The sequence below is a fragment of the Mya arenaria genome, chromosome 5 (assembly GCF_026914265.1).
Source record: "Mya arenaria isolate MELC-2E11 chromosome 5, ASM2691426v1".
Lineage (NCBI taxonomy): Eukaryota > Metazoa > Mollusca > Bivalvia > Myida > Myidae > Mya > Mya arenaria.
In genome coordinates this window covers 3219968-3243574 of record NC_069126.1, presented here as the reverse complement: position 1 = coordinate 3243574, position 23607 = coordinate 3219968, and the positions used below count along the sequence as shown (strand labels likewise).

Here is a 23607-nt window from a genome sequence, read left to right as displayed (position 1 = left end):
TGTACATGATAACGAACAACTGATTGTCTCATGTTTCCCGGCATACCCTATTCTTAGTCCTTATTGTTAATGGAGCCCTGGTTACTGTTTCTAATTATCTTTTTTTTTCCATTTTAAGCCAGAAAGAAATTATATATCTTTACCAAAGTTTATTACAACTTGGGTGAATATTTTACGAAGCACAGTAAAAAAAAGAGATTTAGGTCTTCTTACATTTGGGAATGCATGAAACCTGAAACATATATTAAAAACATGCTGAACTCTTAAAAGAGCACCAATATCAGTTACTTTAGTATATGGTTTATACAGTTTATACACACGCAACTTACATTGAAAGTTGTACTAGCAGTTACAACTTTCGGTACTTTTATCTTTGCTTTCTCTTCCAAACTTGATATAATGTAGACTGAATATAAAACGTTTAGGTGGGAAAGAAGTACATCAATTTACTGGAATAAATTTGTTTGTATTTCAGATAAAAGCTTGCAGAGAAGTTCTGGCATCGATATATTTATTTAATTTATTATGTTTATGTTATGTTATTATGTTTTATAAATAAATATTTTTGGTAATAAAATTATCATCACACACGTGTTTCTCATTTTGAACATGAACGCAATATACATGCAATGCTAAGATGAACAATGATATTGTATAGTGACTTGGAAGATTTAATGCTTGGCTATCAGATAGTTTTCGTATTATATTTACATTTCCATTCGAGATAAGTTCGATAAAGTTTGAAATGTTGATTGCGCCAGTTGTAGCGCTTGATATATAATATTCGTTAATCATGATAAAAGAGAAAATGGAATTCGTCATCGACTGTATTGGAAGGTCGATCCGATAAATAACGAAAGCCCGTGTTTCATAATTTCAGTTAAGACTTGTTCTGGGCCATCTAAACGACCGGTCGTTAATTGTTGCTTGTGTTGACTTAACTATCTGTTTGTTTGGTGTTTATCGATCAAAACACCACAGACGTCTAACGTTTACTTCAAGAGAGTCTCTATAAACCTTGTTGAGTGGAGTAATAACGTGGCATATGGACGTTGAGTGGAGTAATAACGTGGCATATGGACGACGACTAAGTGGAGTAATAACGTGGCATATGGACGTTGACTAAGTGGAGTAATAACGTGGCATATGGACGACGACTCAGTGGAGTAATAACGTGGCACATGGACGTTGACTAAGTGGAGTAATAACGTGGCACATGAACGACGACTAAGTGGAGTAATAACGTGGCATATGGACGTTGACTAAGTGGAGTAATAACGTGGCATATGGACGACGACTCAGTGGAGTGATAACGTGGCATATGGACGTTGACTAAGTGGAGTAATAACGTGGCATATGGACGACGACTAAGTGGAGTAATAACGTGGCATATGGACGACGACTCAGTGGAGTAATAACGTGGCACATGGACGACGACTAAGTGGAGTAATAACGTGGCATATGGACGACGACTAAGTGGAGTAATAACGTGGCATATGGACGACGACTAAGTGGAGTAATAACGTGGCATATGGACGACGACTAAGTGGAGTAATAACGTGGCATATGGACGACGACTAAGTGGAGTAATAACGTGGCACATGGACGACGACTAAGTGGAGTAATAACGTGGCATATGGACGACGACTAAGTGGAGTAATAACGTGGCATATGGACGACGACTAAGTGGAGTAATAACGTGGCATATGGACGACGACTAAGTGGAGTAATAACGTGGCATATGGACGACGACTAAGTGGAGTAATAACGTGGCAAATGGACGAGGACTAAGTGGAGTAATAACGTGGCACATGGACGACGACTAAGTGGAGTAATAACGTGGCACATGGACGACGACTAAGTGGAGTAATAACGTGGCACATGGACGACGACTAAGTGGAGTAATAACGTGGCACATGGACGACGACTAAGTGGAGTAATAACGTGGCATATGGACGTTGACTAAGTGGAGTAATAACGTGGCATATGGACGACGACTAAGTGGAGTAATAACGTGGCATATGGACGACGACTCAGTGGAGTAATAACGTGGCACATGGACGACGACTAAGTGGAGTAATAACGTGGCATATGGACGACGACTAAGTGGAGTAATAACGTGGCATATGGACGACGACTAAGTGGAGTAATAACGTGGCATATGGACGACGACTAAGTGGAGTAATAACGTGGCATATGGACGACGACTAAGTGGAGTAATAACGTGGCACATGGACGACGACTAAGTGGAGTAATAACGTGGCATATGGACGACGACTAAGTGGAGTAATAACGTGGCACATGGACGACGACTAAGTGGAGTAATAACGTGGCATATGGACGACGACTAAGTGGAGTAATAACGTGGCATATGGACGACGACTAAGTGGAGTAATAACGTGGCACATGGACGACGACTAAGTGGAGTAATAACGTGGCATATGGACGACGACTAAGTGGAGTAATAACGTGGCATATGGACGACGACTAAGTGGAGTAATAACGTGGCATATGGACGTTGAGTGGAGAAATAACGTGGCATATGGACGACGACTAAGTGGAGAAATAACGTGGCATATGGACGACGACTAAGTGGAGTAATAACGTGGCATATGGACGACGACTAAGTGGAGTAATAACGTGGCATATGGACGACGACTAAGTGGAGTAATAACGTGGCATATGGACGACGACTAAGTGGAGTAATAACGTGGCATATGGACGACGACTAAGTGGAGTAATAACGTGGCAAATGGACGAGGACTAAGTGGAGTAATAACGTGGCACATGGACGACGACTAAGTGGAGTAATAACGTGGCACATGGACGACGACTAAGTGGAGTAATAACGTGGCACATGGACGACGACTAAGTGGAGTAATAACGTGGCACATGGACGACGACTAAGTGGAGTAATAACGTGGCATATGGACGACGACTAAGTGGAGTAATAACGTGGCATATGGACGTCGACTAAGTGTAGTAATAACGTGGCATTTGGACGACGACTAAGTGGAGTAATAACGTGGCATATGGACGTCGACTAAGTGGAGTAATAACGTGGCATATGGACGACGACTAAGTGGAGTAATAACGTGGCATATGGACGACGACTAAGTGGAGTAATAACGTGGCACATGGACGACGACTAAGTGGAGTAATAACGTGGCACATGGACGTCGACTAAGTGGAGTAATAACGTGGCATATTGACGACGACTAAGTGGAGTAATAACGTGGCATATGGACGACGACTAAGTGGAGTAATAACGTGGCACATGGACGACGACTAAGTGGAGTAATAACGTGGCATATGGATGACGACTAAGTGGAGTAATAACGTGGCACATGGACGACGACTAAGTGGAGTAATAACGTGGCATATGGACGACGACTAAGTGGAGTAATAACGTGGCATATGGACGACGACTAAGTGGAGTAATAACGTGGCATATGGACGACGACTAAGTGGAGTAATAACGTGGCATATGGACGACGACTAAGGGGAGTAATAACGTGGCATATGGACGACGACTAAGGGGAGTAATAACGTGGCATATGGACGACGACTAAGGGGAGTAATAACGTGGCATATGGACGACGACTAAGGGGAGTAATAACGTGGCATATGGACGTTAAGTGGAGTAATAACGTGGCATATGGACGACGATTAAGGGGAGTAATAACGTGGCATATGGACGACGACTAAGTGGAGTAATAACGTGGCATATGGACGACGACTAAGTGGAGTAATAACGTGGCATATGGACGACGACTAAGTGGAGTAATAACGTGGCATATGGACGACGACTAAGTGGAGTAATAACGTGGCACATGGACGACGACTAAGTGGAGTAATAACGTGGCACATGGACGACGACTAAGTGGAGTAATAACGTGGCATATGGACGACGACTAAGTGGAGTAATAACGTGGCATATGGACGACGACTAAGTGGAGTAATAACGTGGCATATGGACGACGACTAAGTGGAGTAATAACGTGGCATATGGACGACGACTAAGTTGAGTAATAACGTGGCATATGGACGACGACTAAGTGGAGTAATAACGTGGCATATGGACGACGACTAAGTGGAGTAATAACGTGGCATATGGACGACGACTAAGTGGAGTAATAACGTGGCATATGGACGACTAAGTGGAGTAATAACGTGGCATATCGACGACGACTAAGTGGAGTAATAACGTGGCATATCGACGACGACTAAGTGGAGTAATAACGTGGCATATCGACGACGACTAAGTGGAGTAATAACGTGGCGCATGGACGACGACTAAGTGGAGTAATAACGTGGCGCATGGACGACGACTAAGTGGAGTAATAACGTGGCATTTGGACGACGACTAAGTGGAGTAATAACGTGGCATATGGACGACGACTAAGTGGAGTAATAACGTGGCATATGGACGACGACTAAGTGGAGTAATAACGTGGCATTTGGACGACGACTAAGTGGAGTAATAACGTGGCATATGGACGACGACTAAGTGGAGTAATAACGTGGCATATGGACGACGACTAAGTGGAGTAATAACGTGGCACATGGACGACGACTAAGTGGAGTAATAACGTGGCACATGGACGACGACTAAGTGGAGTAATAACGTGGCGCATGGACGACGACTAAGTGGAGTAATAACGTGGCGCATGGACGACGACTAAGTGGAGTAATAACGTGGCATTTGGACGACGACTAAGTGGAGTAATAACGTGGCATATGGACGACGACTAAGTGGAGTAATAACGTGGCATATGGACGACGACTCAGTGGAGTAATAACGTGGCATATCGACGACGACTCAGTGGAGTAATAACGTGGCATATGGACGACGACTAAGTGGAGTAATAACGTGGCATATGGACGACGACTAAGTGGAGTAATAACGTGGCACATGGACGACGACTAAGTGGAGTAATAACGTGGCGCATGGACGACGACTAAGTGGAGTAATAACGTGGCATTTGGACGACGACTAAGTGGAGTAATAACGTGGCATATGGACGACGACTAAGTGGAGTAATAACGTGGCATATGGACGACGACTAAGTGGAGTAATAACGTGGCATATGGACGACGACTAAGTGGAGTAATAACGTGGCATATGGACGACGACTAAGTGGAGTAATAACGTGGCATATGGACGACGACTAAGTGGAGTAATAACGTGGCACATGGACGACGACTAAGTGGAGTAATAACGTGGCACATGGACGACGACTAAGTGGAGTAATAACGTGGCGCATGGACGACGACTAAGTGGAGTAATAACGTGGCGCATGGACGACGACTAAGTGGAGTAATAACGTGGCATTTGGACGACGACTAAGTGGAGTAATAACGTGGCATATGGACGACGACTAAGTGGAGTAATAACGTGGCATATGGACGACGACTAAGTGGAGTAATAACGTGGCATATGGACGACGACTAAGTGGAGTAATAACGTGGCATATGGACGACGACTAAGTGGAGTAATAACGAGGCATATGGACGTTGAGTGGAGTAATAACGAGGCATATGAACGTCGACAACTAGGTCATAATGAGCATCACTACCAAAATATACAAACAACAGTTTGATTATCAAATTAAAGACCACGTGGTGTGTGTATTAAACCACCATCCTTTACTTGGAATTAATATATCTGACAAAATACTATACACTTTCATAGAAAGCATCACCTATAAGCATCAAATATTTCTGATTCATCAAACGACATCTTCAACACACAGCTTTACAAACACTAACTGACCCAAGCATGTAAACAGTTCCACATGAGGAGTACTCAACAACAACAAAACAAGTTAAACAAATCGAACAAGCTCAAAGAAATGCAGGAAGGATTATACTGAAAAAATCCTTCAGATAAAAGAAACCCATACGTGTATTAACATTAATGCAGCCCCTCACCTGAATGCACTCTTAAGCAGTCTAGCCAGCATTAACAAGGACTATGCTCCGTTGTTCATAGTTTCAAATTTAGCAAGAAATGTATTTTTTTCACTTTTTGGGGACCTTATTTCCTGGTTTAGACAACTTTCACCTACTATTGTTACAATACAATCGAGTCATCCGCACACCTACGACAGCGCAAAATTTGAATGCGAAAACATATGTTTGCAGTATATATGCAGAACTGCATCATTTAATACTTAAAATGCTACTTATATCCAGGCTAAGCTGAAATAACACCAAAAACACATGTTGACAACATTTCATAAGATAACGGGTAACGCGAATGCCTTATCAAAATATATTTACAAATAGGGCTGCATTTTGAAATAAGAAAACAATGTATTTGACATTTTATGTAACAATTATTATAAAATTATGAACAAGCAATTATATTAGAAATGATTTGTGTTGTATTGTGTTCTACCTTATTTGCCTGTATATCGTAAATAAATCAAAATATCTTTGCGCAAAAATAGTTTGATTTTGTTTTATTGTTGTTGTTGTTTTTTTCTTTTCTTTTTTTTTTTTTTTTTTTGGGGGGGGGGGGGAGGTAAAAACATAAAAAACATTGTAATGCATGTGAACATTTTCGGTTAACAGATAAAATAACGGCCTATTATGCTTTATAATTTGGTTGAAAATAGTGATAATAATCTGAAACTATGTTGTTTTTTAACTTTCGAAACCTAATGAGTTACTAAATCACAACTGTTTTATTATTGAAATTGACATAGTATTCACATTTTGGTTTCAAAAGTGAAACAGTAAACGAAAATGTGGGTTGCTATATTTGTTTGTTGATCAAGAAGATGTTAATATTTTGAGTTTATCAAAAAAAATGACATGAAATGTTATAATCTTTCATTAAAATCTCCATTTATGTCAGCATCATGAAGACAGTTTTCATATTCTTTCCTAAATTATATGCAAAATATCGAATATAAATGTTTTTCAAATTGACACTCTCATTTTTGGTCTAAATAATTTCTTTTTTCGTCTGATGATGTTTCTTTGAACGAAAAAAGTGGACATAACATATACTCATTATTTTTGTACTGGCAGTCAGAGATGATGCATGTTACGGATGAATATTAATTAACATTTTGTGGACATTTTTTTATAAAATAACGTATTGAAAAAATGTCACAATCCGAAGTCAAAATCTCAAATATAAGCCAAAAGGATTAAGGAATTTTGGAATACAGGATTTTGTTTGTTCACTTTAATTAAGTTCGAATTATAGTATCATGGAGCACTATTGACATGCCGTATCCTCGTTATTTGACATTGAGATATAATGAAATTATGTATATATATATATATATAATAGAACAATTGCATCGTAAGAAAGGTGTTTTTTTTTCTTTTTTAAATAATGCATTCTTGTTCTTTTAAGAAAAGTTGGTTTTTACTTTCTATGCTGCGTTGATGACAATATGACTTTTTTTCTCTTTCAAAAAAAATCAAAAACGTTTTTTTTATGTTGTTGTTGGTGAGCCTGCGGTGAGCGAGAAATGGTTCTCACAATGGCGGTGTTTGGGGTGCGTTTTTGCGTGTGCCACATAAGTTCACAATGTCAAAGTGGCGTGTCGCGCAAAAGACCCTGGTCTAAACCTCAAAGGTCAAATGCATGCTTAGAGGTCCAAGTTTGAAATTATTCTTGTCCGGACTGTATCTTGACCATGCATTATAGAATTGTCAACATACTTGCCATGAAGGTTCATCGTCATGAGGCGGCGTTTTACAATTACTAGATCTGCAAAAGGTTGAAATGATATTTCTCATGGTGGTTCTTGGTCATGTATAATACGATTTTTAAAATACTTGCCATGAAGGTTCACCATGATGAGGCGGTGTGTCGTGAACAAAACCCAGGTCTGTACCTCAAATGTAAAGGCTCCGCTTAGAGGTCAAAGTATGAGATGTTCATTGTCTGGGCTGTATTTTGACCATGCATTATAGGATTTTCAAAATACTTGCCGAGAAGGTTCATATGATGAGGCGACGTGTAATGTACAAAAACCAAGTCTTCATCTCAACGGTCAAGGTCACGCTTTGAGTTCAAAGGTTGAAATGATCCTTTTCCGGGCTGTATCTTGGCCATGCATTATAGGATTCTCAAAATGGTTGCCATGAAAGTTTACCACGATGAGGTGGCGTGTCACGTACAAGAACAGGGTTTGCACCTCAAAGGTTGAAATGATCCTCGTCCGGTCTGTTTCTTGGCCAAGCATTATAGATTATTTTTTAAAACCTTGTCATGAAAGTGTACATTGATAAATGTAAATGAGAGCATTGGAGCCCTGAAATTCGACCTTCAGATCTTAGAATCAATAGGGGCCATCTGCAGGAAATGCCCAACAAAGTTTGAGGACCGAAGTCCAAGCACCCTCTAGTTATCAATTGGACAATATTTTGGTATTTAAGTTCATCATGATCGTGAAATTTTACCTACTGACCTCACAATCGATGGTGGCTACCTAATGGTCATCTGAGGCGAGGATGACCAGGCATTATCTATTTTTCAATCGGATAATTGTTTATGTTTAAGGTCACTGTGACTTAGACCTTTGACCTTCTGATAACAAAGTCAATAGGCTGGTCATGACCAACGTATTGTGAGGATCTTTGGCTCAAGCGTAATCTAGTTATCAATTGCATTGGTCTACCGACCGACTGACGGACCGACGTAAAGACGGACCGACGAACAGACATGAGCTTGACCGGACAGTTTGCTCACACATACTGTTATTTTTTTTTATTATGTATGAATAATAAATAATCAAGTTGGACATAATGGTTTCAAGTTACATAATCGTTTAACCAAATGATCGAACTAAAAGTTATTACGAAAATAAAACTGTATCATCAAGCCTCATCATTATGTGGATAATAAATACTTAAATCATTGTTTGTACCATGCGTTTTTCAAAATTTTACTAAGAGTATCATTTGGAAGAATATTTTAGCAAATATATATTGTGTTTTTTATTCATTTTTAGACTATCTGCGCATGCACGCAGGTAGTCTTAAAACCACAAACTCCAAAGAACTACTTCAATTTATGTCGTTTTAACCCATGTTTTTGTCTCAATACGCTCTATGCTTAGCAGAATGACGACGACACCATAAAAATAGATTGGTTGTGTTGCAGTCCGAGTATGAGTTTTTGCTTGTTCGGCTATTTCCGCGCTGTAATTATGTATCCCGGCGTTTCATTTTTAGCAGAATATAACTATTTTTAGATCGTTATATTTATCAGATTAATGAGGGTCAAGATAATGGAGGCTCTGGTAGGAAGATAACATATTGATATTCACTCTTAGTTTAGCCCATGCTGTTTCAGAAATTATTACCGACCGCAAGTGTCCCATCGCCTACAGGATTTGTTATTATAACCTGAGGTGACATTGAGCACGCTTATTTGTAATGGTGCTTTTTTATTTGACTTTTATGAGATAAGAAAAAAAAATTGTCTTAGTGTTAAAATAGTTGTATCTCAGGTTTCACATTGCTAATGCTTCAAATACTATACATTGTCATTTACTTGCTACACAATAACAAGATACTATTCATTCTATGGTTTTAGGCGTTTATATTTTTAATGAGATGTTTTCATTTTTTGCATAAAAGCTTCGTTCCGGTGTATTCTTGGCATAGTTTAAGACATTAGACTTTCAATTTATATAATCACACTTGCCCTGATACGAGAGTGAGTCATGCATACGTTTGGTGAAGCAATTAAAGTAGTTCGGATTAAACCTGTTTAACATCCAAAGAGTACGAAGCATTCATAACAGCACTAGTACTATTTCTACACAGGTACTTACATATAACATTAATAACATTAAATTTATCAATAAACTTTAAAAAGCACAATCATATTCTCATTCATAAAACAGACTGTTCCGATAATCTAAAAATAGTTTCAACTACATTAACTGACCGATATTCTAAACATAGTTTCTATATACATTAACTGACCACATGTTTGTCCTCACCGCGGGAAAACGACCATCTGATAAGCTCTGCATTTTAAAAGGTATTATTGCTAAAGTTGCTCGTAAAAATAGAATCATTTTCCTTAAAGATTAAAACGTGTAAGTTTATAAAACTTGTCTTACGTATGCTATCTAATCAAAGCACCGAAAAACCTTTAGACGCGATTGAAAAGAGCATTTATTGTCACTTCAAATACATGGGGATACGTCGACTGAATTGATAAGCTATGCATTTTGAATGGAATTATTGCTGAAGTTGTTTGTAAAAAAATGAAATATTTTTTGATCAGTGTTTTCATTACATTTGCAATTAAAGAAATGATTAACTGTTTTTATTAACAACTTTGCAGTGTCAAAAAAAAGATCAAGGTCACATTTAAAGCTTAAATGTCAAAAAGGTACTGTTGATAGGACTTGTCTTGATTGAACCTTAACCGGGAAGTATATTTACTATGCAACATAGGATTAAAAAAATGCCATGGAGGTTCACACTGCTGAGGCGAAGTGTCACAAGTTCAATTAATTGTTTATAGAAGGATAGTATGTCCATGACAAAGTTTTTTTTAACGGGCTAGATATGTCGCCATTTGGTATTTGGTTGTTGTTCTTTTTTCATGAGGGGGTGAAGGGGGTTGGATTGCTCAGACGATAACGAAAAAAAAATATCCTGATCATAACATAACAATCATTAAGCCTTGACACAAAGTCAATATTTGGAATTGAGAGGTACTTCTTGGGACGCTTTTTAATTGCTTCATTGAACTGGTTGATGCTGGTTTCATTGTGACCATATTAGTAAACGTGTACACAAATAAACAGCGACAAACACAGATGGGTCTATAATGGTTGGGGGCTAAAATGTTGTGTCGCATCTTATGAAATATGTTATACAATAAAGAAAAGTAAAATAACCTTAAAAGAATCCCTGACCTTTAACACAGGTCACGCTATGAGAATGGGATTTTCACTTACAACAAAAAGACACTATGACGTCATATTTATTTCATATAAGAAAGGCAAAACAGACAATCCGCAAGCGACACATAAGACACCAAACACCGTTTACACTCATAGGTAACCAATAACCACAAAGATTTAAAGTTTTTAGTCGGTATTCTTGCCATTAAATTATCTCTATAACATTATTTTTAATTTTTGGTGTTGTTATTTTTAGTTTAAATTACAGTAAATATTTTAATTGTAAAGAAGGTAACATTCGGGCACGCAGGATTCATAAGTTTTACGCTACCTACACACGCAGGATTCATACGTTCTACGCTACACACGCAGAATTCATACGTTCTACGCTACACACCCAGAATTCATACGTTCTACGCTACACACGCAGGATTCATGCGTTCTACGCTACACACGCAGGATTCATACGTTCTACGCTATACACGTAGGATTCATACGTTCTACGCTACACACGCAGGATTCATGCGTTCTACGCTACACACGCAGGATTCATACGTTCTACGCTACACACGCAAGATTCATACGTTCTACGCTACACAAACAGGATTCATGCGTTCTACGCTACACACGCTTTATAAAAACAAACGGTTGTCAATACATGTTGAAGTTAACCCCTTCAACTTGGTAAAACAGAAAGGCAACAACCGCACAATTGTTAGTGTCATATTGTTTAAATACTGCCAGTGTGTTAATATGCATTATGGATGGCAACTCTGTCTGCATTTTGAAGATACGTCACTGGCTGAACAGAATGTTGCGTCACACATGACGTCAATCCCCTCGTGATTCGCGGTGTATTCAAAGTCTTGGAACACAAAGCGGGTCTCGTGGGTTGACTGTGAAATAAGTCTCGTGTTCACATCCTCCACGCATCTGAAAAATAAATCAAATAAAGAAATATATTGTCCGATTAAAATTAAACTTGTTAAACTTGTTCTTGTTTTATAAGAAACGAATATGGCTTAATATATATGAAAGCTTACGTTATGTACGTGTTTATTTTACTATTGTTCATACAACTGTATGCGATTTATACTTAAATATACTGGGCATTTTCAAGTCTGTTTTTATTCTTATGATATTAAACTTACCAAAAAAGTATCGCGAATACTGACTAGATAGCTAGATAATTATCGCGAAAATAAAGTGGTTAACGCGAAATAAAATCACAAACGTTATCAGGTTGTCTTACGGCTGTAATATGCCACCATAGAGTTGTAAGTCTACATCTAAACGAATGCGTTTCGTTATTGAACCTCTTATTATCGTGTTTAGACTACGTAAATTGCATATCGTAATAAATGTTCGTACCCGTCCTTGATGAGGTAATACGTCAAGTTGTTAGGTGAATTTCTAGACGGCTTAGTGTAGCACGAATGTACTCGCATTTTGGTTGACCAATCAGACGAAGAGACGAACACTTTCACGTAGACGTCGGTTCCAACGGGCACTTGCAGGGGGTTGCCATAAATTGGTATCAGAAAATTGGGATCCCGGTAGAAGGACATATTCACCCCATAGTGGCTGGCACCGTCCACAGTTACCCCAGAGGTGTTTTGGGAATCGTGGTGAATATGAGCTAGACGATTAAACGAATTTCGTTGTTTTGATAATTATCGCTTTATAGGAGCATTTAATGGAGTGTAGACACAGGGTTCTTTACGACAGAAAAAATCACTTATGATCCTAGAACACATTATAAGACAACGTTGACTGCGATGCCGTCTATGACGAATATAGGTAATATATCTTTATTTATTTAATAACAAATTTAAATTACTACGACAATCAGATAAACATTGTCAAAAGGCTTAATTAGTAATACTATAGTAACTAGATGCCTATCTATTTGGTATGTTACCTAATGAGGTTCCGTTCCGGCTCACGTCACACTCAACCCCAACCGTCCAATTATAGGCCCTTATTATGAACGGATATTGCGGATCCCGATCGGCATACACTAGCTCATTCTTATAAACCAGCGCATCTCCTCGTATCTACACATTTGATAATTTTTGCTATAATTTAATAGAATGTCCAAAGACAAACATTTGAAAATGGGAAGATATAGTTAATTAATAACATGACATGTTTTTTATTGTTTCCTTTTAAGATAATTTACGATTTTTCGTAATCAATCAATTACTGCGAAACAATCATCACATATAGTAATACATTGGATACTACTTTAGTATAAACTTTTAAATTTTACAACGATTGTGAAACAAGTTATTACAACATTATATTAATCACTCTTGTTGGCACGATGTTACGCGAGCGTGTGGCCTTGTGTTATGGGGAAAACCGGAGTACCCGGAGGAAAACCGACTTGTCCGGCTTGGCGACCACACATCTTAATACTTTAATAATTATGAACGATAGTTCGAAAAAAGAACTCATTTATAAAAAAAATCACAAAACTGTTTCGGATGTTAAGCACTCCCTTAGGCCTTGCTGGAACGTCAGCCGACCCCACGACTCTACACCGGTGCAAGTGTTCTCTCCGAGGTAAATATCCGAGGCCCTGGCGCCAGGATATATCAGACGAAGTCTATTCATGTCGACCTCTAGCTCCCAGCCACGCTCATCACAACTGACGGTTATAACATCCTGAAGTCTCAAACCTGTAATAAAGGCGGAAATGCTTTCAATATCTGTATTCCACGGACCCCAAGCAGTCTGGTTACTTTTCGGTATATATCCATTAAAACACCCGAAGAGAATCATTCAGGGACATGCATAGACCCCAAAGCAATTATTGCAACTTATTGAGATCATTTGACGGAAGGTTGTTAGTTAAACCATTGAATAATGTGGTTTTAATTGTTTGCAAAATGTAATCATATTATTGGTCAACTGATTGTTTGATTGACAACAGGGGACTGTTCAATGAAGTCCAAAGTATGGAAATGGCAGTCTCGGTTAAAGCATGACTGGTAATCTTGCCATTTCGTGCCACGAAAATACGGAAATAGTCGAAACAGTCGTCTTTACTATGTCAATAATATTGTGTTTGACTTGAATTCATGGTATACGTGTATGTATCATTATCCTGTTACTTGATGCATGAAATAACTATTGCTTATAATTTATTTAATCAGGCTCATATATATTATATTGTGTTCAAATCTTCCTTGCGGAAGATGTATTGAAATAAATGAAAATGAAAATAGGCGAAAGGTCGGTGCATTGATTATTCATGTTTTCGGCATTCTCGTTTATCAGATGTTTGATAATGATAAATCTAACTGTTGTATATGCATAGTATCATCGCTTTGGTGTGTAAGAGGTGGCGGAGAAATCAGTGAATTACAAATCATCTGGAACGTCAGAAACGTATTACTTACCCATTGTCGTCTGCCACCAGTTAAAAGTAGATGTTGCATTATTGGAAGGTGTCACTGAAACATTTTATAGTTATTGAAACATGCATCCTAAGATCTAATTGATGAAAGTACTTTAATGATCACTTCGAATTCATATGTAACATGAAATACATTCTGAATAAAATGACTCAACATGGACAATTCCGTTAGCATAAACAGCTACCATACAAGAAGACCAGATGCAATAATAAATAAACACGGTTAACAAGAACAATACAGGACACCTAAATATAAAAAGGCAACAATTGATGTACGTGAGCCTAGCGGCCTAGCGGCCTAGCGGCGTGAAGTTAGCGGCCTAGCGGCGCGAAGTTAGCGGCCTAGCGCCGTGAAGTTAGCGGCCTAGCGGCGTGAAGTTAGCGGCCTAGCGGCGTGAAGTTAGCGGCCTAACGGCCTAGCGGCGTGAAGTTAGCGGCATAGCAGCATAGCGGCCTAATATGGTATCTTATTTCAAAGTATGAATATATGATTTTTCTTCTTAAACAATGATAAATTAACTGTTTTTGAGCACAAAATATCAATTTCAAGCGATTTTTAACGAAAAAAATCAAAAAAGTTTATTAAACATTTTTCTATTTTATAGCATGCAAACATGTCTGCTCTGCTAACAAAATGATATATTTGCTGTTTATATGCATCAATCATCAGTCTGAAGCGATTTTCAACATTTTTTCCAAGAAGTCGATCAAGCGATCTAGCGGCCTAGCGGCGTGAAGTTAGCGGCCTAACGGCCTAGCGGCGTGAAGTTAGCGGCATAGCGGCATAGCGGCATAGCGGCCTAATATGGTATCTTATTTCAAAGTATGAATATATGATTTTTCTTCTTAAACAATGATAAATTAACTGTTTTTGAGCACAAAATATCAATTTCAAGCGATTTTCAAAAAGAATGCTTTAAATGGAAAAATGTTTTATCAGCTTTGAAAAAAATGTTGAAAATCGCTTCAAATTTCTATTTTGTGCACAAAAATAGTTAATATATCATTGTTTCAGAAGAAAGGGCATGTATTCGTACTTTGAAATAAGATTCCATATTAGGCCGCTAGGCCGCCAACTTCACGCCGCTAGGCCGCTAGATCGCTTGATTGACTTCTTGGAAAAAATGTTGAAAATCGCTTCAGACTGATGATTGGTGCATACAAATAGCAAATATATCATTGTTTCAGAAAAAAAGGCTTGTATTCGTACTTTGAAATAAGATACCATATTAGGCCGCTAGGCCGCTAGGCCGCCAACTTCACGCCGCTAGGCCGCTAGATCACTTGATCGATTTCTTGGAAAAAATGTTGAAATCGCTTCAGACTGATTATTGGTGCATATAAATAGCAAATATATCATTGCTTTAGAAGAGCAGACATGTTTGCACGCTTTAAATGGAAAAATGTTTTATCAACTTTGAAAAAAATGTTGAAAATCGCTTCAAATTTATATTTTGTGCACAAAAACAGTTAATATATCGTTATTTAAGAAGAAAAGGCATGTATTCGTACTTTGAAATAAGATTCCATATTAGGCCGCTAGGCCGCTAGGCCGCCAACTTCACGCCGCTAGGCCGCTAGATCACTTGATCGACTTTTTAGAAAAAAATGTTGAAAATCGCTTCAGACTGATGATTGGTGCATATAAACAGCAAATATATCATTGCTTTAGAAGAGCAGACATGTTTGCATGCTTTAAATGGAAAAATGTTTTATTAACTTTGAAAAAAATGTTGAAAATCGCTTCAAATTTCTATTTTGTGCACAAAAACAGTTTAAGAAGAAAAGGCATGTATTCGTACTTTGAAATAAGATTCCATTTAAGCCGCTAGGCCGCTAACTTCACGCCGCTAGGCCGCTGGATCGCTTGATCGACTTCTTGGAAAAAATGTTGAAAATCGCTTCAGACTGATGATTGGTGCATATAAACAGCAAATATATCATTTTGTTAGCAGAGCAGGCATGTTTGCATGCTATAAAATAGAAAAATGTTTGATAACCTTTTTTGAAAAATATTTTGAAAGTGGCTTAAAATTGATATTTCGTGCACAAAATCAGTTAATTTATCATTGTTTAAGAAGAAAAAGCATGTATTAATACTTTGAAATAAGATAACATATTGCGCCGCTAGGCCGCTAGGCCGCTAACTTCACGCCGCTAGGCCGCTAGGCCGCTAACTTCACGCCGCTAGGCCGCTAGGTAGCTAGGCCGCTAACTTCATGCCGCTAGGCCGCTAGGCCGCTAGGCCGCTAGGCCGCTAACTTCACGAACATCAACAATTTTACTATTCAAACAGCTAAGTAGCAAGAAGACCTACAAGCAGAGTTTCTGGTAATAAATATTCAGGCTATAGCATTACACACGAACAGAATACTAAATAAATCATTTAAACGTTTTAAAATATTATATAGCAGAAGGAACATATATCTGATTCCTGTCGTAGGAGATCAATACTATATCGTACTTGGCAAAACAGGCAAGAACTTGGCAACACAGGCAAAAAAAATGGTTATACGTTTTCATAACGTTATTTAGACGGTAAATATCCGAACATTGAGCGATTTTAGCATTATGTGTAACATTAGACTTTGAATGCGGTGAGTAGTTTAGCTTTTGTTTGGTTTTCGCGCCAAATCAATTGACTTAGCATGTAACTTCTATTGGTTGTCCTGTAGTCTAAATTAGTTATATTCCGATTATCAATCAAGACTCTACAACTGTCAACGACTAACTTATTACCTGTTGTTGGTGGGTATGTGATGTAGAAAGCTGGAAAAACAATAATCGATTAATTAAAAACAATATTTAATAAGTGTTCAAATATGAAAGAACAAATACATTTCATTGAAATGTTCACTACTCGCTACCTATTCTGTTTTGTACATATTTTGAGCAATAAATTTTCGTCGTATCCAAAATTGTACACGCATGTATATTGACCACAATGCAAAATATCTAGAGTAAACTGTTTGTCAATCGTGCTTGTTTTCGCATGCCTTGGCCAATATAATAGTATTTCCACTTAATGTACTCTATATGCATTAAACAACAACTTACCATGGCAATCAACGCCAGCATCTTCACTATGAGCGCAGTTTTCAATACCCCACCCACCCGACCGACAGTTAGCTATGTTGTTCTCTTTGCCGCCACACATGAGGTCGTCAAGCCATATTGGACCGGATCCTTGACCGTAATAAGCGCCTGAATAAGGCCGACCGCCATACCTGACATTAATTGATACTGTGAGTAATAGGCTAGATAAAATATTCGAATTAATAAAGGCCGACACAACCAATATAAGGCAGGCTGTTCAATTCATGACTATATATAACTGTGCAATGCATTAAGGATACGATAAATTATAACGTATAAATAAATGAATAAATAAATAAATAAACCATAAAATAATACTGATCAGAATGGAAAGCATCTCTAATTTATTGGTATTTCATAACACTTAGAACTGCTAAATCTACGAGCTCAGAGATAACTCACCCTTGCCCATACTGGAGTCCTAGCATTCTACAGATCACCTCAACCTCGGCTCCATCAAACGAGTCGTCACAAACCGTCCCCCACTGGCCGTTATGGATAACTTCTACTCGACCCGAGTACGGCGAATGACCGTTTACCAGGCGTATGCCATTGCCTTTATAAGCAAAAGGATAATAAAAAACGGGCGTTGGCTGCCAATTACGAAGATGTGTTCCCTTTCTGCACAACTATACAAATGTGCTTCGAAAATCCATGGTATAAGTAAAGAATATCAAAGGCACATTCTTTATATAACCAATCACGTATTGCTAATATCACAATAACCATTGTCATTGAAAATGAAATTTACATGAAAAGATTTAACTTCAGTTCTTCTTTTTTAACTTGTGGGGTCTTTTATTATTTGCGTTGGCATAGCACCACTAGGTTTTTTGCATTTTTTGCATAATATCTTTATTGCCCTTCGCCAGTTGTGTTCTTCTCACTATTTTCAATGCAATAGCATCCAAATCGTATGTCCACCGAAAGAAATAAAATGGCATGCGTAACCTCTGTACTACAAACTTATCAAATACCAAGTTTCACAAACCAACATGTATTTATGGGGATATTGCAAGATGATTTTTCCCCATTTTCTTTCGTTGATATAGTAACATGATTTTGTCAATCGATATGATAAAAAACTTACATCCATAATTCCCTTATTGCATTCGAACTACCAACCTTACATACTTCTTGACCTATATCAGAATACAGTTTGTTCCTCACGGACGGAAAGACATATACATTATTTCCGCTGCCGTTGTCATAGAAATCACATGTTTATTAAGGTGCGGTATTTCCTTTTCCAGAACAACCAATTTTTCTCCAACAAAGGAGTTGAAACGGTTTAAACATTCTTAAATATAATATTCTTATGTCTCTCTACATACATAGATGCATACACATTCGGACTTGCGGACGGACGAAGGGTAAACCTAGTGCCCACTCCTCTGAAACTGATACGGGACTAGCAAAGGTGAGGAAAACATACACACAATCATTTATTTTAATCGAATGAAAAACAAAACATCAAAAGATCGTCTGATTTGAAACTTTAGAATAGGGAAAGAATAAAGTATATCATGTTAAAAGTGAAAATCTGACCTGACGCAGTTACATGGACTTTTGTTTGAGGTCTCAATGTATTCGTGTACCAATCGGTTGTGTTGTATGGTGCAAAAGTTGTAAAATCTGTAAAATAATCAAAAATTAGTAAACATGTTCATTCATCTATAACGCATAGGCGATTTCATGTTTGCTTCAAACTATCACGTGACTACAAAGAGTGAGGAGCTAGTAATTCAAATAATTGCGAACACCAAAAAAACACCAAGTTTCTCGGCCTGCGGCCTCGCTGCACTCGCCCCATTTTCTGTAGAACGCCAAATTGAACCCTAACATATACACAGACGCAGTGATTAAAGTGCAATTGTAGAATTTAGGATGTAAAACGTAACTCGTTTTCGACGTAATTTTGCATTATGAACATGCGCTGTTTACCTAATGTACAATATCACTAATGAACTCTTGAAAACAAATGCAAATTCACAGTGCATTAACACAAAAAAATGTGCCCCGCCCTGATCAAATAGTTTTGGTCGATATTAAATTCCTCATTCTATCCATTCACTTTCGCACATACATTGCATTCAATCATACATTGAAAATAAAAACATAATTTACATGAATGGATCCGCCAAAAGTAAGGGTCAGTTACCTCCCTTGACCGTTCTCCGCAATGTATTCCTAACACAGCTCCTATGAATACACAACAGTAATATTAAGTAAACATGTCGTTATTAAAAAAAATTATAAATTAAAGACGATATGAACCTTATTTATTGGTATAAATAATATGCTGTCATCAGTGTCTTTTTAAGGGTTTTTACACAAGTACAAAGCATGTAAGAAACGAAAACAAACAAGAAAAGGACTGAAATGCAAGAGTCTAACTCACCCTCGTCAAAAAGGAAATAATACCCCCTATTGGTGCTCAGCGCATTTCTGGTTTTAAACTCTATTGAGTATGAATGGAACTGTACTTGAAGCGGATCAGATGTATCCATGGTTTCAATGAGTTGGCCGTATTCGTTATAAAGACGAATATACGAACTGTTTGTTGGTCTGACAACCTGGAAAGGACACACCGCGTTTGTATGCACTTTAACGGTGCATATAAGTACATTAATTTAGTAATATACATGTATTTAAGCTCCTGAAATTTTGACAAGATATGTTATGTTGGTTTGATCATTCGATGAAATATATTGTGCTGATCTATGCACAATCCCGAATAGCTAAAAGTACATTGTGGCAGTAAAATCACAACTTCTACCGAACTAGAGAGGTTCATGATCCATAAATCACTTACCGGACTATCGAGCTTCGTGATCCATAAATCACTTACCGAACTATCCAGGTTCGTGATCCAAAAATCGCTTATCGGAATATCGAGGTTCTTGATCCATAAATCACTTACCGGACTGCCGTGGTTCATGATCCATAAATCACTTACGGACTATCCAGGTTCATGATCCATTAAATAACTTACCGGACTATCCAGGTTCATGATCCATAAATCACTTACCGGACTTTCTAGGTTCGTGACCCATAAACGACTAACCGGACAATCGAGATTCGTGATCCATAAATCACTTACCGGACTATTGATTCGTGTGATCCATGAACCACTTACCGGACTATCGAGGTTCGTGATCCATCAATCACTTACCGGACTATCGAGGTTCGTGGGATCCATGATTCACTTACCGGACTATCGAGGTTCGTGATCCATCAATCACTTACCGGACTATCGAGGTTCGTGATCCATAAATCACTTACCCGACTATCAAGGTTCGTGATCCATAAATCACTTACCGGACTATCGAGGTTCGTGATCCATCAATCACTTACCGGACTATCGAGGTTCGTGATCCATAAATCACTTACCCGACTATCAAGGTTCGTGATCCATAAATCACTTACCGGACTATCAAGGTTCGTGATCAATTAATCACTTACCGGACTATCGAGGTTCTTGGTCCATCAATCACTTACCGGACTATCGAGATTTATGATCAATTAGCCACTTACCGGACTATCGAGGTTCGTGATCCATTAATCACTTACCAGACTATCGAGATCCAGATTCATAAATCACTTACCGGACTGTCTATATTCATGATATATAAATCACTCACGGACTGTCGAGGTTCATGATCCATAAATCACTTACCAGACTATCGAGGTTCGCGATCCATAAATCACTTACCGGACTATCGAGGTTCGTGATCCATAACTCACACCGGAATATCAAGGCCCGTGATCCATGAATCACTTACCGTGCTATCGAGGTCCGTGATCCATAAATCACCTACTGGATTATCAAAGTTCGTGATCCATAAATCACTTACCGGATTATCGAGGTTCGTGATTTATAAATCACTTACCGGACTGTCGAGGTTCATGATCCGTAAATCACTTATCGGAATATCGAGGTCCGTGATCCATAAATCACTTACCGGACTATCGTGGTACATGATCCATCAATCACTTACCGGACTATCGAGGTTCATGATCCATAAATCATTTACCGAAATACTGAAGTTCATGATCCATAAATCACTAAGCTGACTATCGAGGTTCATGATCCATAAATCACTTACCGGACTATCGTGGTTCATGATCCATCAATCACTTACCGGACTATCGAGGTTCATGATCCATAAATCATTTACCGAAATACTGAAGTTCATGATCCATAAATCACTAAGCTGACTATCGAGGTTCATGATCCATAAATCACTTACCGGGCTGCCGAGGTTCATGATCCATAAATCACTTACCGGACTGCCGAGGTTCATGATCCATAAATCACTTACCGGACTATCGAGGTTCATGATCCATAAATCATTTACCGAAATACTGAAGTTCATGATCCATAAATCACTAAGCTGACTATCGAGGTTCATGATCCATAAATCACTTACCGGGCTGCCGAGGTTCATGATCCATAAATCACTTACCGGACTGCCGAGGTTCATGATCCATAAATCACTTACCGGACTATCGAGGTTCATGATCAAAAAATTACTTGACTATCGAGGTTCGTGATCCATAATAAATCACTTACCGGACTATCTAGGTTCGTGATCCATAAATAATGTACCGGACTATCGAGGCTTATAATCAATAAATCACATACCGGACTGCCGAGGTTCATTATCCTTTATCACTTACCGGATTGCCGAGGCTCATTATCCATAAATCACTTACCGGACTGCCGAGGTTCATTATCCTTTATCACTTACCGGATTGCCGAGGCTCATTATCCATAAATCACTTACCGGACTGCCGAGGTTCATGATCCATAAATCACTTACCGGACTGACGAGGTTCATGATCCATAAATCACTTACCGGACCGCCGAGGTTCATGATCCATCAATCACTTACCGAACTTTCGAGGTTCATGATCCGTTAATCACTTACCGGACTATCCAGGTTCATGATCCACAAATCACTTACCGGACTGCCGAGGTTCATGATCCATAAATCACTTACCGGACTATCGAGGTTCATGATCCATAAATCACTTACTTGACTATCGAGGTTCGTGATCCATTAATCACTTACCGGACTATCGAGGTTCGTGATCCATAAATAACATACCGGACTATCGAGGCTCATAATCAATAAATCACATATCGGACTGTCGAGGTTCATTATCCTTTATCACTTACCGGATTGCCGACGCTCATTATCCATAAATCACTTACCGGACTGCCGAGGTTCATGATCCATAAATCACTTACCGGACTGACGAGGTTCATCATCCATAAATCACTTACCGGACTGCCGAGGTTCATCATCCATAAATCACTTACCGAACTATCGAGGTTTATGATCCATAAATCATTTACCGCACTATCAAAGTTCATGATCCACAAATCACTTACCGGACTGCCGAGGGTCATGATCCATAAATCACTTACCGGACTATCGAGGTTCATGATCCATAAATGTATTATCAGACTATCGAGGTTCATGATCCATAAATCATTTACCGGACTATCGAGGTTCATGATCCATAAATCACTTACCGGACTATCGAGGTTCATGATCCATAAATCACTTACCGGACTATCGAGGTTCATGATCCATAAATCAAATACCGGACTATCGAGGTTCATGATCCATAAATCACTTATCGAACTGCCGAGGTTCATGATCCATAAATCACCTGCCGGACTGCCGAGGTTCATGATCCATAAATCACTTACCGGACTATCGAGGTTCATGATCCATAAATCACTTACCGGACTATCGAGGTTCATGATCCATAAATCACTTACCGGACTATCGAGGTTCATGATCCATAAATCACTTATCGAACTGCCGAGGTTCATGATCCATAAATCACCTGCCGGACTGCCGAGGTTCATGATCCATAAATCACTTACCGGACTATCGAGGTTCATGATCCATAAATCACTTACCGGACTATCGAGGTTCATGATCCATAAATCACTTACCGGACTGCCGAGGTTCATGATCCATAAATCACTTACCGGACTGCCGAGGTTCATGATCGATAAATCACTTACCGGACTATCGAGGTTTATGATCCATAAATCACCTACCGGACTATCGAGGTTCATGATCCATAAATCACTAACCGGACTATCGAGGTTCATGATCCATAAATCACTTACCGGACTATCGAGGTTCATGATCCATAAATCAC

General features: G+C 38.6%; 1 protein-coding gene across 1 annotated transcript in view; it reads right to left on the bottom strand.

Moving 5' to 3' along the window:
* Positions 1-11064: 11064 nt before the first annotated feature.
* Positions 11065-23607, bottom strand: part of LOC128234380 (uncharacterized) — an 18431-nt gene continuing 5888 nt past the window's right edge. Inside the window, exons 10-20 of the mRNA XM_052948591.1 lie at positions 19820-19994; positions 19546-19620; positions 18967-19053; positions 17821-17974; positions 17380-17549; positions 17062-17091; positions 14306-14359; positions 13380-13582; positions 12820-12955; positions 12270-12537; positions 11065-11831 (exon numbers count right to left, since the gene is read on the bottom strand). Of these exons, the coding sequence (XP_052804551.1) occupies positions 11657-11831; positions 12270-12537; positions 12820-12955; positions 13380-13582; positions 14306-14359; positions 17062-17091; positions 17380-17549; positions 17821-17974; positions 18967-19053; positions 19546-19620; positions 19820-19994 (1527 nt within the window). The 3' untranslated portion in view covers positions 11065-11656. The remainder of the gene's footprint in view (positions 11832-12269; positions 12538-12819; positions 12956-13379; positions 13583-14305; positions 14360-17061; positions 17092-17379; positions 17550-17820; positions 17975-18966; positions 19054-19545; positions 19621-19819; positions 19995-23607) is intronic.